Here is a 25,349-nt window from a genome sequence, read left to right as displayed (position 1 = left end):
TTTTCTAGTTCAAAAATTTATTTCTGTAGAACCAAAATCTTCATTTTGATAAAATGTTAAACATTAGTTTAATTCTATTAATGATTATCATGATTATGGTTACAGTTACATAAAAAACTATCATAATAGCACAATAAAATTTTCAGATTTAGAGCTAATATTGCTTGAAAAAAAAATTCATAACAACTTTTACCAAAATAAATAGTTTAATACCATATTTTGAATTTTTCTTCAGTAGCAATCCTAATACTCTAAATAAATAGTACTTGTTATTTAATAATAATATTATAATATAATATTAAGATTCAGTTCAGAAACATTAGTCTGAGCAATGTTCAATCATTTTTCATTCTCAGAATGCAACATATCTCCAGATTTTTCTTCTGATAGTTATTAAACTTCATACATAAATATGCTTGTGACAAGTAGTTGATTTTCAGACCCAGGGGTCACAAGGTCATAGGTCATCATTGCTATGGTTATTCCAAATATTGCCAACCAGTATCTTGGGTATGAGACAAAAATACTTTGGGAAAAAAAATTCTTGTGTTTTGATTTGAATGATTCTACAGTAATTTTCCAAGCATTTTTTGATATGAAAAATTCTAATAAAGCAAAACTTTCAATTTTCATATGCTTTTATCATCTAGATAAATTACTTTTAAATCCTACCAAATTTTGTACAGGTTACAAAAAAAAAGCAGAGAAATGTCAAACTGTTCTATTCTGAAGATGATAATCTTCATACAGGAGAAAGAAGTTTATGACATAATAAAAGTAATATTCTCCATATTTTAAAAGTGACTGATATTGGCCAATACATACATGTGAAAAGACTGTACAAGAGCCTTGAAAATACTGGAATTCCAAGGGTGAAAATACTATACACTGCTCATAATAAATATGTACTAAAAGCTGTACAAAAAATCACCAGAAAACATCATACATCTGTACATTGTATTTATCACTAAATTTCAAATCAACAAATGTACAATAGCATGCTGTATTATTAATTGTTGCTGGCAATTTTTACTGCCGTTTGGGGATTCATATTCATATCAATTCCCAGCAATGTTGAATTTGTAAACGAAAGACTGTCCATAGATCCATGCAAGAGTATATCTGCCTCCACCGCATTAATTACACTGCTACATGTACCAGTGTATTTTCGGTGTTAGATTTTACAATACTACGTTTTTGGATATTTTGCATCCACGACATCAGGGTCCTTGCTCAGAACTTTATAGCGTTTTAATAAAATGTTATCCTGAAATATATATGGCTTAAACATGGTCCAACCCATTTCAATATCATGCTTAAAAAGGTGCAAAATTTCCTTTGAAATCTTTGAATGAAAACCAAACTTTTCTTCCCTCATTTCTTCCGAAGTTCCAGAGATCAGGTGCTTGTGGTTGAGAACTAACCAGGTGGCTATCACAGTACTTAAGTTCAAGCCTTTCTTGTCATCATCGTAGAATAATGACATTTCTCGACTTAAAAGGTAAACATCTCTTTCACAGTCGTAGAAATTAAATTGAATATGACTTTCACTTACTCCAATCGATGGCACAAGAGTCAAAGAAGGTTCATATTTTTTCTGATAAAATGAAAGAACTATTGTTTGGGAAATCAGCTGTGAGAAGCGGCTATGTAATTGATCGATTTCCTCCTCAATTTGTGACGGACATTCATCGGACAATTTCTCATCAAATTCGAAAATGGTATCCGACTTGTCCTCTGTTTCCATGGGAACCTCAGTAGCACCTACATTTACTTCAGTCACTTTCCCTTTTTCATTCCCAAATTTCCCCATTAAGATATCAAAATGTCCATACCAGGTTCTGGGATGACCTGTAATTGATCATACACTGCAATGTTAATTTCATATACAAAATTCATTACAATCAAGATTCACAACACAAAATGTATCATAACATATGGGACAATTTTGACAATTTACCCTATCCACATTTTTAAAATTTTCTATTAAGAGAAAACTTGTCAAACACTGTATTAAATAATGTACTTGTATTATGAAATTCATCTGGGGAAAGGTATGCTTTTGATATGACCCCTTTTCAAACAACAAATCATCAAAATTTACACTAGCTACAGAAACTCAAGAAATACTTCAAGGAAAATCAGTATTAAGAAAGGAAAGGCAGAAGTACATTTAGTAAGCTTTACAAAATCAATGTACCAACTTTCAAAGTAAATGTGAAATACTTTTTGGTGATCTTGTGGTTTTTTAAGGCAACCATTATTTGGAGGAAAGACTCCATACTTAAAAGGGAATATCTGCAAGGGAATATAGCTTTTAATGAGGGAGGGGGGTCATATTGTTGAAAAGATTTTAGAATATAGCATTACCAATTGATGTGTTGCCGTATGTAATTACTTTTTTACAGGAACATCGGCAAGGGCATTCTTGACACATTTTTGAGCTCTGTTTATCTAGAATATACTCTTGTGTCAGAGACAATGGTGACAGGAAATGAACAGCAAGCCTTGCTAACCAGTCACTTTCACTTGCTCCATCCTTTCCTTCTGATGATGATTGCTTCTCTACAGGTTGAAGTGCCTTAGCTGCTTCTAAAAAATGTATCATTTTCAATTGAATTTTCATTTAACAGTGAAAACAATGGCAGCATCAAAGAAATAGAAACGATTTCCAATTACTGATGATACAAATACTAACAACTGTGTCTGGTAATGAGAAAATTCTAAAACTATTTCTATCATATCAAACTCTTCATTCCTTCAATTATACAAATCAAATTTGGTTTCGGGAATCAAAAGATTTATTGATAATCCACTCTACATATGTAACCATATGTGTTTACTTCAACTTGCAAACCTTCAAACTGAGAAATATAAACTAAGAGGTACACAGGGGGTATGGTGGAACCACAAGAAGAGATCGAAGTTCATATGGGAATATGTCTGCTCTTTTTATCTATGCAGCTCTTATGTGGTGTGTTTGCATGGTTCAATAGATCTTTCTTTTCTAGTTTATTATTATCATTATTTTATTTTTTTTAGTTAATTTTGCCAGCGATGAATTTTTAAATATTTATACGATTAATTTACTACCATTATTCATTTTAATTATATATTGAAATTATTTTCATTAAATTCTTATACTATTTATCCAGCTTTCTATTTGAAATAGCTTGTAATTTTTGCAATATTCGCAACAATCATTGTGAATTGGCTTGAGTTTTAATGATGATTTTTATATACATCTACTCTTGCTTATAGTAGTTTTTTTCTTCCTCTAAATCTTATGCTTTCATATCTGTATATTCTTGCATGAAATGTTTTTGCATTTATTTTGCATTCTTTTGTTAATCTGTGATATGTCTGTGTATATGTGTACATGCATGCTATGTGTCTTTGTCTTTGATATATGTGATAGTCAGTTAAAAAGCTCTACTGTAACAGAGTTTATGTTGATTTGTTGAATGTATATAGTGCCGACTTTAAATAAAATTTACTTTACTTTATATATATTAGAAAATCTTAAGTCATGGTTGAATATACAAAAAAAACTTATGATCAAGAGGTACGTAGCACACACTCTGACTCTGGTGAGAGATACTCTATGATGTGGATGAAGTGCTTGGGTTTATATGGATTGTAGATATCGGCCTGGATAGTTCAGTAGTTAGAGCACCTGACTATAAGTAATGCAGAGGTCCAAAGTTCCATTCTTGGTCCAGCCATAAATTTTTTTCATTCCATTACATTTGCCATCACCTGATCACAGCAGTTTTATTTTTATTAATAAAATTCCCTCGATTATCCAAGCCATGAGCTATGCGTTAACTGATTAGGTGATGCTAATGCGTACCTCATGGCTTGGTCATTCGAGTAAATTTTATTGATAAGATTTAGAACTCCAGTGAGATTCATGTAGAGACCACACTGAACTTGTAAATGAAAGTACTGTCATGGGCAAAAGAATCTGGGATGTGAGTCTTCCAGGGTAAAGATACAATTTAGGGACTACATGGAGGAGGGTAATGGTTTGGGCTATCAGTGGTGACTAATAATTCAGGGCCGGGGTCCTGGGTTTGATTCCCAGTCCAGCCGTAAAATTTCTATTTTGTTTTTTATTCTACACTGTACAATTTCTATTTTGTTTTTTATTCTACACTGTAGCCTACTTGTATAATACTTGCCCTCAATATGCGTGATGAACGACAACAGGATTTCCAACACCTGCAAGCTTTTGGGGTTTTCAGTTGGCTTTTTTCCTAAATTAATGTAATCCATAAGAATAGCGTTTCCGTTTAAGAATATCTCCGTGAAGGGGAAAACCAAGCCGTACTCCTCCCCATGCCTGTCAGTATCATAAATATAGTCAGCTTGCACGGATGACTGGGTGAATTTTACGCCAAACCCGGTTCCTCCATTGCAATTTATTAATTTCATCGGTGAAAGACTGAATTGTGGCAATTTTAAGACATAAAATGGCCATTTCAGACGGTCAGGGTCGTTCATGTTTATGTTGACAAAAACACTTGCACTGCGCGCCCTCTGCGGAGTGTGTCCGACGGCTTCGCGCCTCATTGTATCGGGACCTGAACATTTCGACACCTTATAAACTTTGGGGCACTAAAGGAAGATACGTATAGATCTATCAGTGAAAATTATAAATATGTGATAAACGGATAATGCTGAATATGAAGTTAGGTGTTCGTATCATTACACCGAGTTGTCAATAAAAAATGTTTGAGAATAAAGAAAATAACAAATAAAAAAAAAATTGAAAATATGAAACTTTTATGCAATAACCACACACAGAAGGGATTTACCTTTTTTAAAAATCATGCATATTTTTTTTCTGCATGCTTGCTAGCTTCATCAACCGATGAAACAAGGCTGGTTATGCAAATTTTGTCTGCAATGCTATCACCCGATGAAACATCAAAGAAAGGCATTTTATTGAAAGTTTCCCAGTTTACTTTCGGAAGGTCGGTGGTCTCCTCCTCTGATAACCGAGATTCTGGGGTGTTGCGGAAGAGAGGCATTGTATCTGGGTTCTCTCTTCCACCAATAAGAAACTGGGCAATCAATCAATATTTATATTTTTATGTATTATTTAAAAATATAAACTAGAATTAAGATATAAAATATCACGTGGTTGACCCATTTGTTACGTTAAATGGAGCAGCCAATGCTACCTTTGACCTTGATGACACTCCATACTTGGTAATGGTTTCGCAGACAGGTGGTACTTGAAAACCGGATTGAACTCGTTTGCAACAAACATGTATTTATGGCACGCCAAATTCACAAAAATGAGCTAAACATAGTTTCACAGTTGATAAACTAGGTTTATCGACTGTAAACTATAGTTTACGAACTGTAAACTATAGTTAACGATTCGTTAACTATAGTTTTCATCCGTAAAACTATATTTAACGGTTGTAAACTATAGTTTACAAATGCTAATCTAAATTTATCTGTCTTTAAATAAACGTTAACAATAGATTTTGCTGATAAATACAGATTCACATTTGTAAACTATAATTTACATTCGTTAACTATAGTTCACAATTGTTAATCCTAGTTTCACAAATTGTGATACTATATTTATCAGATAAACTATGACTTGTAAACCGTAGTTTACAATCGTGATTTCAACCGTATTTATCACATAAACTATAGCTATGTTTTGCAATCGCTAATGATTGTTTTCATTGTTAATTATAGTTTACGCTTGTGAAACATAGATTATCTGTTAACTATGGTTTACAGATGTGAAATATAGATTAACGTCGTTAACTATAGTTTACGGTCCGTAAACTATAGTTTACAGACGATAAACCTAGTTTATCAACTGTGTATGTTTAGCTCATTTTTGTGAATTTGGCGTGCCATATGTATTTATTGCATGATGAAAGCATTGTCAATTTCAAAAGAAATATAAGAGAAAAGATTCAGTGAATGTAATTATAGAGATTTTAAAGTCGAAGCGAATTATGAAAATAACAAAAATTGCATGTGATTACAACAAATATATAGAGGAGTAAGCATCCCCTGTCAACCGGTCACACCCACCGTGGGACCTTCATGTATTACTTGATTTGGCAAACGGAGTAATCCGTAGTCAATATCATCAAACTGTATTGGAAATAAGGTTTCTGTAAGGGAGGGGTCACAGGTGCTAAGCCCGTTTTGGGCCCAAACTCTGTGATACCATCAATATTTATGGTATCACAGAGTTCGGACCCAAAATGGGCTTAGCCCCTGTGGGGAGAGCCAACGCGGAGACGACTAAAGAATGTAATTAACGTAACAATCATAACGAGAACCTTTTTCAAACACAGTTTAGAATCCCAGAACCTTTGAACAGCGCTGCTAAGTTGGTGTTCGAATATTTCTTGTTTGTACCAGGTACTTGATTACCTAGGAAGTACTTTAATAGTATTTATTTTGATTCGAAGTTCTCCTTTCTGTGCTAGAATTAACAGTGAACCGTCACTTTCGATTAAAAAGAATATAAAAACCGCGCAAAATAATATTTTGTCATGCTAATTTTAAAAGAAAGAAGATAGGAAAATGTTAGCAGAAGTAATTTATAACGAAAACACTATTGAGCACTGCCTCAGGACCGGTCATTGCTTTAGGGCCCCCGAGAACATTTAAAACACTCCTACAGCGATGAATTCTCTTTGTTTCTGTGGAAGAACTACACCTTGTTCATGACATTGTTTAGCCGGGAGTATTTTGCTTTGCAATACGTATTTCATAAGTAGCTGCGATTTTGATGGTAAAACATCTTGAAGACAAGAAGAATTTATCTATTTCAGTATAGCCCAGTCCTTACGTGCAAAAATCCCTCTCTTACAAAACATTTTGATGGTCAAACTGAATGTTGGCAAAAATTAGTAGAAGATTTACATGTATATAACACAGTTTTTGCTAAACGGTTACCTGAGAAGTAGGTGTGGTCTATTCAGCTTTTGTGTTACGTAGGGTCTGGAGGGACTCTCATCTTTACAGCACTATAACATGTGTATAGAGATCAGTGTTAATTAAAAGAGGAAACAACAGCAAAAGAAATAAAACAAATGGACAAACTATTAGCATTACGACAACCAACAGAATACGACGATATCTCGGCTGGAGTATTCACGGTCCCCGACACTGCCAACTAATAGAAGAAACAAATTAACCAAAAGGAATGGAATGGAATGGGTAACACAGCACTTTAAGGACAATTTTGATAATGCTATATGGTCAGAAACATCTGTTTCCATGGGAAAAAAATTTAAAAGACGATACTACAGTTCGAAAGCACAAAAAACAACACCAAAACTGAGACATCCTTTAAAGCTTCCCGTCTGGGCGGGAATTGGTAGGAAATGACCTAAAATCCCACATAGCATAACTATGTCGGGCCAACATTGGTAAATGGTTCTATGGTTGGCGTGGGGCAGATAACGTTAGGCCAATGTTACCATATCAATCTTCTCAACCATGACAGAAACATCATATGCAGGTGATGGTGGAATATTGCAAGTTTACGATGGAGAAGCTGAAGTCATCCCATTTCTTATAAAGTTAAGTTGTTAGATTGCTGTATGTTCAATAAAATATCTAACTACGAAGCAGATGTGAAAGACTCTGTGGTGCTTTTTATTTCGAATTCACTGATATCAAATTGACATATCAATGAAAAAATTATTGTTGATAGATAAAACGTTGCTACATCTAAATGTCGAGTTGGAAGATTTTTTTCCTCTCGAGTAAAAGTTTTAGAAAAAATTCTGCCTCATGAAAATATAAAAACAGGTCATCTAAAAAAGGAGCACAATTTGTGTCCATGGGAATTCCAACAAAATGTTGAAAGACCTGATCACCATACAATACAAAGATATTATCAATAAGGAACTCTAACATATTTTTTATTTCAACTTCAGAGTACTTGTGCATGGAATCAGTGGTGGATAGGAAAGTAATTTTTTGAATGACTTATCTTTCCTTTTTCCATTTTTGTCAAAGAAGCAGCAGCCTATGATGTCAAAAAATGTAGTCTTTAAATTATCGTGATGAATGGCCATGTAGAGTTGAAAGTCATACCTTTTGATATTGATTTGAGAAGTTTTCTGATTTCATATTTTCTAAGACTTTCAGAATTTTTTAGAATCCACATTTGATTTACACCACTTCTGGCTTATGTTGTGGCACAATACGTTTGAAGTTTCTCCTTCAGAGCTTTAATATGTTTGTGAGGAGCAAAGATAGGGGCTTGGTAGAGCACTTACTGGGTACAGCAATGAGCGCTTTTTGTGATGTTTAGGAATCCAGTATAGGTACGATAACTAATATTCATCCATCAGATCTCATAGACTGGGATATTAAATGTGTCACTGAAGCATGGTTTAGAAGAATTTCATTTTTTGAAAGGGCAGTTGGAGTATAAGTAGGATTACCAAATGTGGAATTAATGCCAATTCCGTTTAAAAATACAGTTGTAATAATCAGCCTTACAAACAAAGACAATGTTGTTAAAAACTTTGTCAACTGGAACCAAAACATACCTAATTCTTTTATCCCTTCTGGTTTACTAATTATCAATCATCAATTAATAAAAATTGCATTAAAACTAATTAACTATGACAATAGTACACAGGGAGGTAATTTACAGGAAAATCTTGTGATTATGTATTCAGTGTAAATAATCTGTACATGTAAATTTCCACATTTGCAATCCTGTATTGTTACAGAAAGAAAGAAAATAATTCCATCTTGTTTGTTTATTGTATTCATTATAACTGTTTTTAATTAAAAATAATTAGTTTACATCAATCAACAATTTACATGTAACTAAGGTTGTAAAACATGAATGGACTTATCAGTAGACATTGTGAAGTTGGTAATGGTGAGTGAATATCACTTCCTTCTTACCCAGAATTCCTTATAATCGAGTTCCTTATAATCATATCTCTGATATAATCCTTAAAATAAGTCCGTGCTATAAATTGTATTTCTTTACTGAAACAGGATTCATCTAATTCTTGATAAAATATGAAGAGATAAACTTTGAACCCCATCTATGAACAATTTGAATTTGGTGATGGAAAAAAGAGCATAAAAATACAATTCTTCATACTTGTTGATATGTTGCTCAAACAACCATGGTGTTCAGCGACCAAAGCAGACATATTCTTAAAACATTTCTGGCATAAAATTCTGATAAAATTTGTGGTCATGTGTGCAAAAACAGGGTAATTACTTACAGAGAAAAATAGTTTTAAAAAGTTTATGTCAGTCATAACTTACACAGTATACATTCAGATTAAGGCCAGACAAGCCTTCAGCTATACAACAATACTTCTAAACACAGATGTCACAGTGAAAAATTCTCGACAGGGATATTAAACAAAATACAATCAATCAATCAGAAGTGTTCAACCAATGAAAGACAAGTGTTTGAAAGACTCCTGTACATTGCCAGTGATTGGCACCTGACAGATTAAATCCCAGGTAATATCAACAGATTAAATCCCAGGAAATATATGGACAGATTAAATCCCAGGTAATATCAACAATATTGACAGACTAAATCCCAGGGAATATTGACAGATTAAATCCCAGGTAACATCAACATATTAAATCCCAGGGAATATCTACAGATTAAATCCCAGGGAAGATCAGATCAACATATCAAAACAACCAATGTGTTGATGGCTGCCTCGATCCAGTACAATGCCAGTTTACGGACTGAGGAAACCGTGACTGGATTTTCTCCCCTCAGTACCGGTATACATGTATATGAAAAAGAACTTTTAGCAGTTTTAATGTCCATCCATGTGTTTTCATCCCTAGCCGAGTATTGCTAGGACTAGGGCACCACTGCTTACTCCAGCCTGCTGAAGTTCACTGCCAGATACTTTTGATTTTGTGCTGTAAAACCCGCGCCATATATTAAAGGCACGTAGGCTCTCACAACTACAGTTTCATTTGGGACCAATGCAAACTCTAAAATAGAGAAGAGCTTTATACAGTAAAACACAGTTATAATGATTCTCCAAGGCCAGCGAAAGCAGTTCATTATAACCAGACTTAGTTATATCCAATAAAATTTTCATTATTTTCTGTCATAGGAAAATAAATATCATTTCACAATAAATTTAAAATCATCATAAGCATGTTCATTATATGTGTGTTTTACTGTATAGAGATTTAAGTGTTATATGTTATAGAGTCGGTTTGATGAGATTCCTCTCGTCATCGGTTCCATGATCTACTGACATTTCATCATATCCTGTCATAAAATTAAACCATCATCCATTCACGTGTACAAACAGTTCTCCATAATAATTAAACACTTTCAGGTCTGGCTTTTTTCTAACTACATCCTCTATCAATGCATCAATTATCTGAAAAAGAAGAAAAAACATTTTATTTTCAACACACTGATAAGACTTTTTTCCCCATTAAATTGATGCAAAAATTGATTTAAAGGGTAAGATATTCCTCTCTCTCTCTCCTTCCTCTATCTCTCTTCCTCTTCTTGACCCCCCCCCCCCCCCCCCCCCTCACTCCATTTTCCCTTTTTCCTCTTTCCCCCACTCCCTTTAAATACCTGGGACTTTAGATCTTGAGGTACTGTCTCTGAAGAATTATATTTTACACTGCTACATTGTTAGATTTCAGATCTTGAGATTCTGACTAGGGGTTACATAAGATTGTCTTATCCTATTACACTGTTAGATTTCAGATCTTGAGATTCTGACTAGGGGTTACATAAGATTGTCTTATCCTATTACACTGTTAGATTTCAGATCTTGAGATTCTGACTAGGGGTTACATAAGATTGTCTTATCCTATTACACTGTTAGATTTCAGATCTTGAGATTCTGACTAGGGGTTACATAAGATTGTCTTATCCTATTACACTGTTAGATTTCAGATCTTGAGATTCTGACTAGGGGTTACATAAGATTGTCTTATCCTATTACACTGTTAGATTTCAAATCTTGAGATTCAGACCAAGGGTTATAGAAGATTGTCTTACCCTATTGCACTGCTGTAAGTTGAGTAAGCGGAGTTTCGGCATTTCCTCGGGAACTCGATTAAAGTAAGTCCCTGTTATTCTGTGTAAACCTATAATGTCCAGAACCTCCAAATTCCTGTCAAAGATTCACAAACAATTATTTCTTAACAGGCTTCTACGCTACAGTGCTTCCTGTAAAAGAATTTTCAAATATCACCCAAGAGATCTTTTACACATCACTACTTGTTAATTATGCCCCCTTAGCCTGGTGGTTTTTGAGAAAAAGTAAAAAATTACAGAATATTTTTTATGCAAGAAGCTACCTTGAACTTTCAGTTAAAATGAGATAAATATTATTTATATTAATAATTTTACTAACAATGAATTTTCACAACTATTTTTCTATCACTTTCAATTTCCAATTGGAAGTTCTCTATCTGCCATGTACATTTTTTGCAGCAAAATTTCAAGAGACAAATTCTGTATATTAAAACAAGATGTGTTTGTGAAACACTGATGCCCCCAGTGAATAATTTTCAAGGTTAGTCAGAGGTCAATTTCAAGGTCAAAAGGTCAACAAATTTGGTACCAATTGAAAGGTATTCTCACAAAAAATACACATGCTAAATATGAAAGTAGTGCCTTACCGTATAAAAGATATGGCTTATATTCTAATTTTCTAAAGTAGGTCAAAGGTCAATCAATGTTAATGTCACTAGGTCAAAGATTTTGGTACCAATGGAAAAGTCTTACCACAAGAAATATACATACAAAATATGAAAGTTGTACCTTTTAGGTTCTAAAAGATATGACCAAGGTTAAAGGTTTTTTTTCAATTTCCAAAAACTTGATCAATGTCAAGGTCACAAGGTCATCAAATCTGGTATCATTGGAAAGGTCTTCTCACAAAAAATACACATGCTTGATATAAAAATAATACCTCTTACAATTTAAAAGATATGGAATATATTCAAATTTTCTAAAAGTAGGTCAAAGGTCAATGTTAAGGTCACCAAGCCAAAGATGTTGGTGTCGTTGGAAAGCTCTTGCCACAAGGAATACACATACCAAATATGAAAGGTCTACCTCTTATGGTATAAAAGATATGACCAAGATTAAAGTTTTTTGCCACATACAGGCAGATGGATGGACACACAGGCATACAGGTCAAAAACTAGATGTGCCTTTGATTCCGGGGGCATAAAAATATATTTGGGTATGTATTTGATATAAATATACTTCATTCTAAATCAGAACAATGGGCCCACAGGCCTTATTGGTCACCTGAGTAGAAAAACTTAAATGTTCTGCATATCTAAGCTAAATTCTAATATTCAGCAACGGTATAAAACAAGATGTGTTCTTAAAAAACTTAGATGCCCCTGAAAGTGGCTATACTGGTGAAAGACTTTAATAATATATGTAACACTAACACAATATGACTAAATTGGACCCGTTCTAGAATCAACACCCTGGGGTTGTGAAATTCACAATTTTGGTACATGTACATCCTTTTCTGCTTTTCCTAAATATACATTTAGTTTTTAAACCGTATCAGCAAACTTAAAGAAGTCTTTCAAATGATAAAGAAAATAAACACTATAATAATTTTGGTTCCACTCTGGAACCAAAACAATAACCCTTGGGATCATGAAATTTACGATTATGTCAGAGGACTACCTACCCCTTCTCAAAACATATTTACATATTTAGTTTCAGTTTAGTATCAATAGCATTAAAGATAGCATTTGAATGTTTTACACATATACACTATATATATCAGTTTTGGCCCCACTCTGGAGTCTGAACTCCTACCCTAGGGATCATGAAATTTACAATTTGATTTTAACATACAGATAACTAAAATGCAAATTTGTTGTAAAAGTTTGTATATATATACCCTATGCAAACATAAAGTGTTAGGGAGTGTTTCTTTATACATTCAGCACTGAACTGATTATAAATCTTTGGAGAAAAGAAGTGAGGGAGGATGTAATAGAAAAAAAGAATGCCGGTAGATGCGGACAACACACACCTGCAGCGGTCAACGATGCAGATGACCCCTGGATCTGTAATGTCCCAGCACCATGACAACGCCAGATTTCGGAGGGTTGGACCGCAACTGAAACAACAAAGATTTCATATACAGCTGTACTGTGTTACCCCAGATCACTCCCGGCAAAAAATGGATTTATATGCATCGACTTACAGTCTGTGATTTATACACATCCACTTACAGTCCGTGATTTATACACATCCACTTACAGTCCGTGATTTATACACATCCACTTACAGTCCGTGATTTATACACATCCACTTACAGTCCGTGATTTATACACATCCACTTACAGTCTGTGATTTATACACATCCACTTACACTCTGTGATTTATACACATCCACTTACAGTCCGTGAGTTATACACATCCACTTACAATCTGTGATTTATACACATCCACTTACAATCTGTGATTTATACACATCCACTTACAGTCCGTGATTTATAAACATCCACTTACAATCTGTGATTTATACACATCCACTTACAGTCCGTGATTTATACACATCCACTTACAATCCATGATTTATACACATTCACTTACAGTCTGTGATTTATACACACTCACTTACAGTCCGTGATTTATACACATCCACTTACAGTCCGTGATTTATACACATCCACTTACAGTCCGTGATTTATACACACTCACTTACACTCTGTGATTTATACACATCCACTTACAGTCCGTGATTTATACACATCCACTTACAGTCCGTGATTTATACACATCCACTTACAGTCTGTGATTTATACACATCCACTTACACTCTGTGATTTATACACATCCACTTACAGTCCGTGATTTATACACATCCACTTACAATCCGTGATTTATACACATCCACTTACACTCTGTGATTTATACACATCCACTTACAGTCCGTGATTTATACACATCCACTTACAATCCGTGATTTATACACATCCACTTACAGTCCGTGATTTATACACACTCACTTACAGTCCGTGATTTATACACACTCACTTACAGTCTGTGATTTATACACACTCACTTACACTCTGTGATTTATACACATCCACTTAAAGTCCATGATTTATACACACTCACTTACAGTCCGTGATTTATACACATCCACTTACAGTCCGTGATTTATACACACTCACTTACAGTCCGTGATTTATAACTGTGTTGTTCCTTTTATATTTCAATGTCGTATATTTCCTATTCATGTGATGTCATACTATCACACATTTGAAATCAAAATGTACAGAACAGTTTGAAATTTACAAAGATATCTTGAAAACAGAGGGGGGAGGGGAGAGAAATCTGAGGATGTTTGATAGACTGTACCATGGTATGTTTACCTTTTTAGGCAAGACTAAGATTTCAGTGCTTTTTTGGTGCCAGCACTGATGTGCACCTCTGCCACTGATACATTTCAATTCATTTCTGATTGCATTTCATTTCAAATACCCTATTCAAGATGAGTACACATATTGGAACAAGTAATAATTTTTTACATAACTGACATTGTCAATGACGTATCAGTTCAGGCACTGTGGAACTCACCATTTGGTCATCTGTATAACACATTCATCGACAAAGTTTGTGCTTTCAGAGAAGTCCAGCTCCACCAACCGTGACATAGATTTACAGGTAAACAGAGAGAGCAGGCCCTCAGCACTAAAGTATACACCTTTCCTCATCTTTAGGTGAGTCAGATTCTGTAGGGACTACAAGAAAAAGCAATGTATCAAAAGTATCAGTACAAGTAGATTGAATGGAAATTTACTCCCCTACAAAAAACAAGAGGCTCATGGACCGCATCGCTCACCTGAGTCACCTTAGTCCATATCAGAAGACTTTCCATATATATTTGCATGTAAAACCGTAGTCCCTATTATGGCCCCAACCTACCCCTGGAGGCCATGGTTTTTGCAAACTTGAATCTACACAATGTCAGAAATCTTTCATGTAAATGTGAACTTCTTTGGCCCAATGGTTCTTGAGAAGAAGATTTTTAAAGATTTTTCCTATATATTTGTATGTAAAACTTTGATCCCCCCTTGTGGCCCCATCCTACCCCCAGGGGCCATGATATAAACAAACTTAAATCTGCACTATGTCAGAAAGCTTTCATGTAAATATCGACTTTTGTGGCTCAGTGGTTCTTGAGAAGAAGATTTTTAAAGATTTTCCCTGTATATTTGTATGTAAAACTTTGATCCCCTATTGTGGCCCCATCCGACCCCCGGGGGCCAGGATTTTAACAAACCTGAATCTGTACTATATCAGGAAGCTTTCATGTAAATATCAGCTTTTCTGGCTCAGTGGTTCTTGAGAAGATTTTTCCTATATATTTGTATGTAAAACTTTGATCCCCTATTGTGGCCCCATCCTACCCCCAGGGGCCAGGATTTTAACAATATAGAATCTGCACTATATCAGAAAGCTTTCATATAAATCTCTGCTTTTCTGGCTCAGTGGTTCTTGAGAAGAAGATTTTTAAAGATTTTTCCTATATATTTGTATGTAAAACTTTGATCCCCTATTGTGGCCCCATCCCACCCCTGGGGACCAGGATTTTAACAATTTAGAATCTGCACTATATCAGAAAGCTTTCATATAAATCTCAGATTTTGTGGCTCAGTGGTTCTTGAGAAGAAGATTTTTCCTATATATTTGTATGTAAAACTTTGATCCCCTATTGTGGCCCCATCCGACCCCTGGGGACCAGGATTTTAACAATTTAGAATCTGCACTATATCAGAAAGCTTTCATATAAATCTCAGCTTTTCTGGTTCAGTGGTTTTTGAGAAGAAGATTTTTAAAGATTTTTCCTGTATATTTGTATGTAAAACTTTGATCCCCTATTGTGGCCCCATCCGACCCTCAGGTCCCAGGATTTTAACAATTTACAATCTGCACTACCTAATAAAGCTTATCTATAAATTTCATCTTTTCTGGCCCAGTGGTTCTTGAGAAGATTTTTTAATGACCCTACTCTATTTTTACCTTTTCTTGATTATCTCCCCTTGGAAGGTGGCCTGGCCCTTTATTTTAACAATTTAGAATTCCCTTTACCTAAGGATGCTTTGTGCCAACTTTGGTTGAAATTGGCCCAGTGGTTTTTGAAAAGAGGTAAAAAATGTTAAAAGTTTACAGACGGACGCCGGAATACAGGTGATCAGAAAAGCTCACTTGAGCTTTTAGCTCAGGTGAGCTAAACATACACTGTCAGCACATCCACAGATCTATCGCCTTGGTTTACAATAACTTTATTTCCTCGTGGCCTTCACTTCCCTCAATGTTGGACCAAATATCAGAACCACTCCCAATGACAAAAAGTGACCCCTTTTCCCAAAATTATGAGCAAAATTTCCTAAACGCATCTATACATTGAAAATATTTTGTACAATGTAAACTGGCAAGGGGGGGGGGGGGATAAATCAAATAGTCAAGAACTGAATGAATAAAAATGAAAAAAATGGTTGTTTTGTTATTCTAACTTTTAAACTTTATTCAGATGGAAAAGATAGTAAACTCAATTTCTCCAACTCATTAAAAAACCGATGATTTTTCCAATTAAATGGGACCCCCGGTCTCTGTACCAAAATGTGCTGTGACGGACCTGTTCCTTTATCAGTTTGTGTTGGGAGAGTGTCATGCTGAACTAGAAGTGAACGATTGTGTGATCATCAAAGTATTCCGTAAACCAATGCTGTGTAGTCAATGTTATTACATAAACAGCTACAACACAAGGACCGGGTATCGTGATTCAAATTCTCAGCCATCTATATGATCCTTAATAATTAGAAAACACTGATATTTTCCCATTTATATAAATCTGCTGATATGTTTTTACAAAACAATTTGTAATGGTCTTTTTGATTACTATGTACTACATGTATAAAGATTCTGCATTTAAGATCTTCCAGGATTCTGGGGCCTGAACTACCAACTTACATAGGATACACATTTATTATATAACCTATCAATATTTTGTTTTTTGATACTGTGGATTTTACAGAGTGTGATCCGGTTTTCCGGATCACCACAATGTGGTTTTCTGATTCCGTATCAGTATCCTCTGAAACTGATGACATCACAATGCATCAATGCAACACTTTTTGTGGAAAATATCGACCGTGTCACAAACAAAACTGCATACACAAAATAAAATTTCACTGTATGCCTGTGTTTTAGATAATTTGGATTACATTTATAATCTTAAAAACGTGGATTTAAAGATACATAAAGGGTATATAATAAATTTATCAATACTACAGTAACTTGATTCGCATCTCATGTGATCTGATGATCTGCGCCTGTCAACTTGACACGATCTGACTCTTCGGATCAAGTTACTGTAGTAATAGTACATATGTACCTATCAAATGCAGTATGACATGCTATAATCAATTTCACCTCCACATGTGAGACACTGGTCCGCTACATTACATGTATATACCTGAGACACTGGTCCGCTGTATTACCTGTATATACCTGAGACAATGGTCTGCTGTATTACCTGTATGGTCCGCTGTATTACCTGTATATACCTGAGACACTGGTCCGCTGTATTACCTGAATATACCTGAGACACTGGTCCACTGTATTACCTGTATATACCTGAGACACTGGTCCGCTGTATTACCTGTATATACCTGAGACACTGGTCCGCTGTATTACCTGTATATACCTGAGACACTGGTCCGCTGTATTACCTGTATATACTTGAGACACTGGTCCGCTGTATTACCTGTATATACCTGAGGGACTGGTCAGTAAGTCCTTCACAGAAGGACATATGAAGTTTGTGAAGTTTGGCACACCGGACAATATGGTGGACACTTCTGTCCGAGAGCTCAGCTCCGTCCAGGAAGAATTCCTCCAGATTTTCATGTTGATGGTCCACAAGTGTGACAATGGCACTGAGAAGTGAGAAATATAGGTGCATAAAATTCTTGGAATTCGTTGATGCAGAAATCATGTTCATGAAAGTGCATTGTATTATTCAGTGTCACATTCGGAATAGTTCAATATTTCAGTAAGACATTGTCACAAACATCAACAATTACCATTCAGTAGAATATTTAGCGAGGATGTAAAGAATATGCATATTTAGCGAAGATTTAAAATGGCATTATCAGCGACATTGTTGAGATCTCTAAAATCAAATATCGCTAATATTCATTCCATGTTGGAGGTAAAAGCTATCTTTCTTGAAATTATAAAGTTGCTAAAATTGGCTCTCGCCAAATATATATATATATATACCCATAATTTATGGGGAAATCGCTAAATTTGTTTCTTACTAAAAATACCACTTATACAGTGAAAAATGAAAAGTTAGTTTGAATTGTGAAATCATTTATACATGTCTTTCCATGATTACTCCTAAATTCTTCATTTAAAAACATAAAACTAGTGAGGTACCTGTCAGAAATCCATGAAATTCCATCAATATTAAGAGACACGATATTCCTCACTGCAGAGGACAGTAAAATGATGCTGCCATCAGTCAGGTTACAGTGAGAGAAATTAAACCTCTTCAGCCTCTTCCCCCAGGGTAAAGCGGTGGTGACATTGTCGTCTACCGAATGACACCCTTCCACGTTCAGTTCCATCAGTCGCGGACAGTTCCTGACAAAGTACTCAATCACTGTTCTATTAATACCTCCGCAAAATCCTAAATTGACTGATTCCAGCAGTGGAATGTATTGGGAGAAGACAGCCACCTCAGCAGTGCTCAGGTCCTGCCTTCCCATTAAGTTCAGCTTTCTGAGTGATGTCGATCGACAGATAGCTCCACACAATGTGCTGGATGGAAGTTCACAATGGCGACTGAAGTCTAACTCTTTCCATAAGCTTCGGTCATGTCCGACTTCATACCAACGCTTACAAACTGGGGTCACACACAGACTCAGTTCCTCAGCAGAAAAAAAACTAAAAATCTTTAAAATTAGCTCCCTTGGTAAAACACTGAAATTGTTTGTACTCACATCTTCGGCATTATTTGTACCTTCATGGCCGCTGCTCAACTTCTCTGTGTTGGAGATCAAGTTCTCTACTTCACATGAAATAACTTTGATATCATTTTCTATAATCACTTTTGAACCATCATCCAAACTTGAAGATGTATCACCATTTTGGTACACTCCTGGGCCAACAATGAAGCGATTCTCATTGCCCTCATCATCCAGAAAATGAACCACCTCTGTACCGAATGAAAATGACTCCCGCTCCTCAGACCCTGGGCTGTCGGATCCACCCCTGTCATCCATTGTCAGCAGTTACCTTGCTTAATTTGTAATCATCCTCAGATTTGCCACTCCCATCCTCTGTTTCAATGTTCACAAACTACAAAAACAACAGTTCCTCTGTCACTGCCTGTTCAGTAAAACTTGGACATAGCCAATTTGGACATAACTAATTTTAAAACAGTTACAGCAAATTTACACTAGGACTGTGCTGAAGGGACTTGTACTCTCAGTAGAACATGTTCGTATTGGTTCACATCATTAAAAATTTTGTTTATTGACCTTCTACCATTATTTGTACGAATTTCTAAAAATCCATGTAGTAAAAGGCAAATGTCAGGGGGAAAATGGAATCCCTATGACCTTGACCTTAGATAATTGATTTAGGCAATAGTCTTGTCACGTCTGAAGTCAATGGTGAAACTTAGATTAATGAATATTTATCATATACTTGGTAATGATTATACAGATTTTGCATTGCGTGATACGGGTGACATCACAATAGCTGATATCAACAACCGGTCCGAAAATCCATATCACATATCAAACTTGTGCGTAAAAATGCATATCAATCCGGAACTAAAGTATTTGCTCGTAACAATCAACATATCAAAATTTTAACTAGGGTAAATCAATGTATCAAAGTGTTTACTGTAGCAAATCACTGAATGAGAGTTTTTACCATAGTTAATTATAATTAATGTATCAAAGTTTTTACCATAGTTAATCAATGTATTAAAGTTTTTATTAATATTTCAACACTATGAAGATACAGCTCAACAGAGTAACTTAAAATAGTCAAAATAACTTTGACATAGGCTCATTACACCACATGTGGTCAAGGCAGTGCGTATGTCAAAGTCTTTTCTACATCAGAGATATGGCATTCATAAGAATGTTATACCAGTTCTCTGTGTGACCTTTACAAATATCCAAATGTTCTTGTGTCATAAACAACCTTTGTATCCAATGTAAATATCTTATCTTCCTCTGGTTTAAAGAAATGACCTATAGACAAGAATTAAGTACATGTAGCTTTTTTTCCAGACCTTGGGACAGCATCAGGAGACATCAACAAATCATAACTACCCATACCTACTGTATATGTATCACTAATAAACAGACATTATAGATAGGAACTCTTCAATATCAGGAAGTAAAACATTCCTTTATGGGAATTCTCATTTGAACGGAAAAGGAGTAGGTAGTTTCTAAAGTCATTTGGCCCAAAATATCGATGATTTCACTTGGAGCTTAAACCCTGACATTGAAATAAGGAATAGATTAGCAAACCCAAAATCCGCTCAGTTTGATCAGCAAAATGATTTGTGTCATATGACGAGAGCTAGAAGTTGGCATAAAATTGCAGAAATGCCATTTTCAATGAAAATAGCCACAAATTCAGGGGGTTTTCCTTTCAGAAAACATACAGCGCATGCGTCGAGCAAATTCATATTCAAGTATGTTTTTCATCTTAAAATAATACACAATATATATCATTTTCATTTTGCTCGACAAATGCGCACATCTTTTCCTGAGCAATAATATGTATGATATTTGGCAGTTTTCAGGCTTATTTTGAAAAAAAGGCGGGAAATGTCTTATTCATGATGTCATAATGCCATCCAATTAGGAATACCATAATGATTTTGTTGACATAGTATACCTGGCATATATTTTACTTTCTTAAAACGCTGATTAAGGTTAATTCCAGACACATTTTATAGAGAGAAATTTGTTGGGCCTTTTCATGTATATAATCGTACCTTGTTCTTTAGTAACGGTTTTTATTTTGGGATTTTCATACATAGAAGGTAAGTAATGCAAAATCAATAGGGGTTGAGAGCAAGTTTAACAAACGGTAGTGTCACCTAAGTGCAAATTAACTGCTAGAACTGGCCAAAGTTGAATGTGAATTCCAAACATGAATTATGAACGACTGCTCCGAGATCCGGTGAAGGCGTCATTCCAAACATCCAGTTGAGCCAAATCTCAGCTGAGATTAACGATAGTACTAATTGAATTTACAGAAAGGCCGTGTAGACAAAGTTTACAACATTTCAAAATTTGAGAGAACAATCAATTTAGAAAATTTCTTGACAAAATGCCTAAGGACAGACAGATGGACGGGCATGGTGACCCCGATATACTCCCTAACTTTGATTAACAATTGATATCAAATAGTAAATCTAACATGTACTGGTGAAAAAAAAATTATGATCAAACTTTATTGACTGTAATAACAGAAAAGACTTTATAGAGTTGTTCCAAACCTCAATAAACACATTATAATAGTAGATTCTCAAGGCCTTATTCCGAAGAAAGCTTTTACTATTTGATATCAATTGTTAATCAAAGTTAGGGAGTATATCTGAAAGCCCATCCGCAAAGCAAGGCTAGGCTCTAAAGGTAACACATATGTAAAAGAAAAATTGAGAATTACTGTTACAGTTTTTAGCCGATCATCAAATAGGAAAAGAGTAATATGACTAAATTGATGAAGGAGTTCATGAGTTTCTTGAAATAAAAATTTACAATCATATATTTACACTTACATTTTTACCACTTTGAATTTGTTGGTTAGTTTTGTTTAGTTTTAACTGTCTTTTAAATTGCAAACGGGATATATTGTTGTTTATAATTGTTTGATCTGAAAGAGAGAGAAAAAAGCCAAAGCTAAATGTGATGTCACAATGCACGCTTTCAGGGCACGAAATTAACATATGCCTGTCAGTCTGTGACTGGTTAAAAGTCTGGCGGACTGATTGACATTTGTTTTAGTCAGTCCGATGGGACTGCTTAATTTTCTAAAGCATCATTTTGGAAAATATAAAAGTTTATGAAATCTTATACACACATTTGGCATGCTTCGATCTGTAGGTATCAGATGAATCGGATTCCTAAATTATAAATCCCACAAAAGTGTTACAATATTGTCTGAGAGGCATATTGAGTTAAATTCATTTTAATAACATTAACGAAATATTTATTTCTGGAAAACTCTGTTGGACTGGTAAATTTTTCCTGCAGACTGGTTGAAATTATACCCCATCAGTCTGGCTGGACTGGTGACATAGAAAGTTAGCTTCAAGCCCTGCGCTTTACGTCGCCCGATTGTATATTCCCCGCGTTAAATGAATAGGCAGATCCTTTATCTATCCTCATATAATCTCCCCCTTTCATATTTAGATGTTCCTGGGCGTTTAGCTCAGGGGAATTTCATAAATAAAATATATTTTAAAATAAATTATGATTTACTGTACTTAATGGAATTATGATTATCATTTGGGACACGCCAATGACCATTTCATGCTTCGCTCGGTCCAACGGTTACACCATATGCATATTAATTGTATGGAACTCTTAGATACTAGATTTCAATAATCTACTGGGTGTGTTATAGAGGGTGAAGCTCTCTCACGGCCCAGAGCAGAGCTCTCCCTATTGGTAACATGTATATACATGTTTAAAAGGAAAATATAGAAAACTAATGAAAAATTAAACCATACCTATGGAACTTAAAATTTTGGTCCCAATGGCGTCGATTCGAATACTAGTGCATGGACGTCACATGTATTTCTCCATTTTGAATCTTGTGTACCGAAGTTCACATCGTTCTGAGATGTTACATAAAATCCGTAAAAGCATGTAAATCTTATTTTCTTAATCATATATAATCACTTCTCGATTAACGCGATTGTATCAAGTCTCCTATGTTTGTGTATTTGCTGAATATGATGTCACAATTAGGGCTGTGTGGTGCACCGAAAATTTCGGTGCACCGCGATTCATACCATTCGATTCGATGCACCGATTACAAATTCCGGATTTCGGTTTAGATTTTACTTACACCAAAACAACAAATATGGCGTCCGAGTGATGTTGAAAACGTGGATTTTTATGCAACAGAGATTTAAATCACTACTGTGTTGAGAGTTAGCATTTTCACCACTCATATACCAACAGAATATGGTCCGTAAGATCATTGCAGTTCATCTTTACATGACATATAGCATTTCTGTCAGTGGTGGAATGAAATCAACATCGTAGGTAATGAAACAGATTTGACAGTTAATATGAGAGAAGTAAATCAATAAAGGAGAGATTTTCAAAGACTCTCAATTGATAGAATTATTGAATTTTTGCATATCAATGAAAGCAATATCATATACATTTTAGATTCACTATAGATTTGTTAATAATCCAAAACTTATGTAGCATATTCATATAACAAATTTTGATAGACTGTCAGTGTTTTCTTTTTTCTATCAAAGTTATAAAATGTCATTATGAATAGATATGATCTTTACAAATGACGACATATAGTTATATAACTTGAATAAAATCAAATCAAATATGCTACTCATTAAAATTGTTAATTTTTGTGGTGTCATTACATAAATTGGACCTAACATGAACCGAATCGAAAATAACCGAACCGTGCTGTTCTGAATCGAAACCGAACCGAATCGAGCTAACCCTGAATCGTCCCAGCCCTAGTCACAATGCACTGTTTACATCAGTTGCATAGAGTTTCCCGCGTTCAATGCATTGGCGGATCAAAAATGTCCAAAGTTAGAATACTTTGATTGAGCTCTGTCCTCACACGTTCGGTGCTAATATTTCGGGATATTTTTTTTCCTTTTATGGATCTAGATACTAATGCCAATATTTTAAATTTTTGCTTCGCCCTCAAACACGGTCATGCCGTAAGACATATTAATGATTAAGTGTAGGGCGATGGGGTATTCAAGCATCTGCGAGTTATTGTCATACATCACTCTACTGTGAACATGGTGAACAACAAATGCTTCCAAAGTTGACATTCTCTGATCATTAGTGGTCTAATTTCTGATTAGTCCTTCAACAATCACATCAACATTAAAATGTTCGGAAACTGGACAACTGGTGTTCGATCTACATCTAAGAAATCGAAAGAACTAAACTAAAGTAAAGAAGCTCCTTTAGGCATCATACACAGGGGCTTCTTATCCAACAAAATGGATAAGAAGCCCCTGTGCATCATACTTAATATTATTGTCACTTACAAATAATGACTAATGACCACCAAGATATCCGGAAAATAGTATGATGGCAACATGGCTTAAGTGTCTTTCTCCTTTCAAAACGTCCCTGAAAAAAATGATGTACTTAAAAACAAAATTTGCGTTTTCGAGGAAATCCGAAATGAGGAATTTATTCTCTGTCAAACGCAAGGATGATCGAGATGCAAGTTACTAAATGTTAAATTGTAGACGTGAAGATAATAAAATCCGAACGCGCAGTCTGAGACAAATATATGACAACGGTCAGGTTGTGCATCGAGATTGAATTATTTACAATAGAATTTTAAATGGCACACAGATTGCTAGAAAAAGAGAAGTATCCCACAATTTGCTTGTTTTACATCCTCACAAATTACGTACCCTCCACACGTAACCTTGGCTTTTGAGGATGGTTTTATAGCAGATTCAGATTACCATGATGAATTTTCAAAATGAATAGAGTATAAGGCGCAGACTACCATAAAATAAAGTACACGCAAGTAATATTCACTATATATATAGGAATGTAAAACTAGGAGGATTACGTACCCCCTCCCCATTTTTTTTTTTTTTTTTTTTTTTTTTTTTTTTTTACATTCATTTTCCTTTATTTGACATGCAAAGTTAGTTATTTTCATATATGCAAAGTATTAGTTAAATAAACTGACAGCTTAACAACCCTCACACTTTTTAAAGTAATAGCAATTAATGGTAAGAATATAAGCTTGGCTTGATGAATTGAAGAACGACACCCACCACCACCCCCTTTCAAAACAACATATTTAATATAGGTTTTTTTCCAGCTCTGCCCATCACTACCCCGAGGGATTCTTATGAAAACGATGCTACATGAATGGTGCCTGTCATTCAAACAATATAAATAGGTCATACGTGAATTTTCGAAATTTAAATCGCACGAGGTAATCTCAGGACAGGTGTGTGCGTTAAATTTCTATCACCGGAAGACCCCCCTGGAGCATTGCATACTGCAGGATATTTATATAC

General features: G+C 34.9%; 2 protein-coding genes across 4 annotated transcripts; both read right to left on the bottom strand.

The window, feature by feature from the left end:
• LOC125681527 (uncharacterized) lies at positions 1-4,814 on the bottom strand. Of its 2 annotated transcripts, none has more exons than XM_056156550.1 (3): positions 4,185-4,814; positions 2,399-2,592; positions 1-1,851 (listed from the first exon to the last, which is right to left on the bottom strand). In XM_056156550.1, exons 1-3 carry the CDS (start codon positions 4,573-4,575, stop codon positions 1,813-1,815), a joined length of 624 nt encoding a protein of 207 aa, XP_056012525.1. In that variant the 5' UTR covers positions 4,576-4,814; the 3' UTR covers positions 1-1,812. The 2 variants fall into 2 exon arrangements, with proteins under 2 accessions (XP_056012525.1, XP_048777631.2); XM_048921674.2 differs by having other exon boundaries at positions 2,371-2,592; positions 4,185-4,767.
• Positions 4,815-8,756: 3,942 nt separating this feature from the next.
• Positions 8,757-24,556, bottom strand: LOC125678314 (F-box/LRR-repeat protein 2-like). 2 transcript variants are annotated; one of them, XM_048916690.2, is made up of 8 exons: positions 24,348-24,534; positions 18,476-19,399; positions 17,799-17,970; positions 14,606-14,769; positions 13,050-13,136; positions 11,036-11,150; positions 10,270-10,397; positions 8,757-9,996 (listed from the first exon to the last, which is right to left on the bottom strand). In XM_048916690.2, exons 2-7 carry the CDS (start codon positions 19,321-19,323, stop codon positions 10,302-10,304), a joined length of 1,482 nt encoding a protein of 493 aa, XP_048772647.2. In that variant the 5' UTR covers positions 19,324-19,399; positions 24,348-24,534; the 3' UTR covers positions 8,757-9,996; positions 10,270-10,301. The 2 variants fall into 2 exon arrangements, with proteins under 2 accessions (XP_048772647.2, XP_048772645.2); XM_048916688.2 differs by having other exon boundaries at positions 8,757-10,397; positions 24,348-24,556.
• Positions 24,557-25,349: the final 793 nt, after the last annotated feature.

This window comes from Ostrea edulis, chromosome 2, assembly GCF_947568905.1.
Source record: "Ostrea edulis chromosome 2, xbOstEdul1.1, whole genome shotgun sequence".
Classification (NCBI taxonomy): Eukaryota; Metazoa; Mollusca; class Bivalvia; order Ostreida; family Ostreidae; genus Ostrea; species Ostrea edulis.
Note: the sequence above shows the minus strand (reverse complement) of the source record. Positions and strands in the feature narration are given on the sequence as shown.